We start from the raw sequence: 2,461 nt of genomic DNA, 5'->3' as shown, positions 1-2,461 counted from the left end.
ATTTGAATTAACTGTTGTGTATTTATCTTCGATTTAACCGAAAGACCCTTCTCAATGAAAAGCTGAAGAAAGATAGAAAGGGTTAATCTTAAGTTTCTCTGCAGCGGAGTATTATTCCAAAAAATGAAGTTTTTTTCCATTTTGCCGTTTTTCCCGAAGACAGCGGGGATCAATAACGATAAAGTTCTCAACATGCGCCGTTTTTTTGGGTTTTGCAACTCGCCCTTCACTCATGTAGTAAAAAGAGCTCGGAAATATCAAGTCAAAATACCATATCGTAGAATATAACTTATCTCCAAACTGCTCCGTCTTTGAAATGCTTATATTATTATTCGCCATTTCTATTTCTTCACTTAAACTTCGTGTTTGAAAACATGACAGGTTTACTTTGGGTTGAAGAATAAATTTCTTGTAACGGTCTGACCGGAAGTTTCCAGAATTTATGAAATATTTTCTCAAATTAAAAATACAAGCTTGAAGCCCAGAAGTTGGAAAATTATGCATGCGCAGGAAAATAATTCATTTGAGTGTTTCCACCTTTTGCTGTTGACGAGTAATTTAAGAATTTAAAGAATATCTCCATCAATGAAGTCAAATAAGGACAACGTCAACTATACGTTGTCCGTTACAAGAAGCATCTTGGCAAGCTAGAATTTCCGGAATACTTGGCAAATGTCGATTAATTAATTAAAACACATGTTCACTCATGTGTTTCCTTTGACCGTACCTGGTTGTCAACTTGAAACAAAAGAATGGAAAGTGTCAGTCATTTTGAACAATACCATTCTTAATTTAATTTGGCTTCCGTATAAACAGCAGCTTGTGCTCCGGAGCTTTAGAAGAGGCGGAAAATGAAATAAAAACCAACTCTGGAAAGTAGTTGTTATTTGCATAGAAAAACGCAGCAAGGAATTCTTCATTTGAATTGTAGCCGTTGTGTATTTATCGTCGATTTAACAGAAACGCTCCTTTCAGGAAAAGGGTAAAAAAATGTCAATAGAGAGGATTGATCTTCAATTTCTCTACAGAGGAGCTTTATTCCAAACAGGAAAAGTATTTTTCAAAGACCTTTTTCTCGAAGACTTCGGGGATTAATAACGATAACGTTCTGTTCACGCGATTTCATGACATGATATCGGTCAATATCATGATATCAGGAATAAATTACTTTTAGGATAACAGGAAGTTTTTAGAACTGAAGAAATGTTTCTTGAAATTGAAAATGCTAGCTCGCGCATGTTGGAGCCCAATAGTTCAGTTGACTTTAAATTTGCATTTTTGTCCCTGTCGCGGTATTCATCATGAAACAAACTTTCTGCTTTTACTTCTAAACTGAAGAAAAAAAGTCCATCATTGGTAGCAAAACCATCTGCCAGGCTGATTTAATTCAGTTTTACCAAATCTATTGTTCGTGGATGTCTCTTACAATAATTTCAATAGCGTGAATTTTGATTAGGGCACTCCAGCTCATAGTTAGTCGCGCCAACACTACAGATAGTCATATCGCTTCGGCAGAGTAATGCCTACGACAAACGTTTCTGAAGACGGAAAGCAGATCGCATTTACGACGTTTCAACAACTATACTGCTCACCAGATTTAATTGCTAGAATACACGGCCATTTCACATTTATCTCAATTTTAAACGCTTTTCTGTCCATTGCTGCATTTCTCGGAAATACTCTGATCCTAATCGCTCTTTGCAAGGAGTCTTCACTTCATCCGCCATCCAAACTTTTGCTTCGTAGCCTTGCAACATCTGATCTTTGTGTTGGTCTTATTGTAGAGCCTCTGGCTGTTACTTTATTTGTGACTGCAGTCAGTGAACATTGGAATATTTGTCGCTACGTATACGAGGTAGTCTCTGTAATAGCCACTATTTTGTGTGTGGTGTCTCTGTTCACACTGACTGCAATAAGCGTGGACAGACTTCTCGCCCTGTTGTTGGGACTGAGATACAGACAAGTTGTAACCTTGAAACGAGCCTATGTGATCATTATCACTATTTGGATTGTACCCACTGTCTCGGCTTCAACAACTAGACCCTTTTGGAATTCTCGTAAATGGTTGTGGTTGGGCATCATAGCTCTTTCACTGAGTCTAGTAATCTCGACCTTCTCTTACACGAAGATTTTCTTCACCCTACGTCATCATCAACATCAAGTACAAGACCATGTTCAACAACCAAACCAAACAAATCAACTGAACATAGCGCGATACAGAAAGGCAGTGTTCACTGCACTGTGGTTGCAATTCATGCTAGTCGTTTGCTATCTACCGTATGTAATAGTGATAACTTTAGTCGTTCAAACTGAGTTATCTTCATCAGTTTCTCTCGCCGACAGTTATACAGCTACCTTAGTTTTCTTAAACTCGTCATTAAACCCGATTCTTTACTGTTGGAAGATCGACGAAGTGAGGCAAGCAGTAAAGGACACAATCAGACAAGTTCCTTGCTGTTGA

The 2,461-nt window shown here is 37.9% G+C and overlaps 1 protein-coding gene across 1 annotated transcript; it reads left to right on the top strand.

The window, feature by feature from the left end:
• Positions 1-1,044: 1,044 nt before the first annotated feature.
• Positions 1,045-2,461, top strand: LOC145480335 (melanocyte-stimulating hormone receptor-like). The gene has a single exon (XM_081458626.1). The coding sequence runs from the start codon at positions 1,520-1,522 to the stop codon at positions 2,459-2,461; it is 942 nt and encodes a 313-aa protein (XP_081314752.1). The 5' UTR covers positions 1,045-1,519.

This window comes from Orbicella franksi, chromosome 3 (genome assembly GCF_964199315.1).
Source record: "Orbicella franksi chromosome 3, jaOrbFran1.1, whole genome shotgun sequence".
Lineage (NCBI taxonomy): Eukaryota > Metazoa > Cnidaria > Anthozoa > Scleractinia > Merulinidae > Orbicella > Orbicella franksi.
This window is presented reverse-complemented; position numbering and strand designations above follow the sequence as displayed.

What these genes read in the sequence shown, in the direction of transcription:
- LOC145480335 (XM_081458626.1), top strand. Translation starts at nt 1,520, where the DNA reads ATGCCTACGACAAACGTTTCTGAAGACGGAAAGCAGATCGCATTTACG.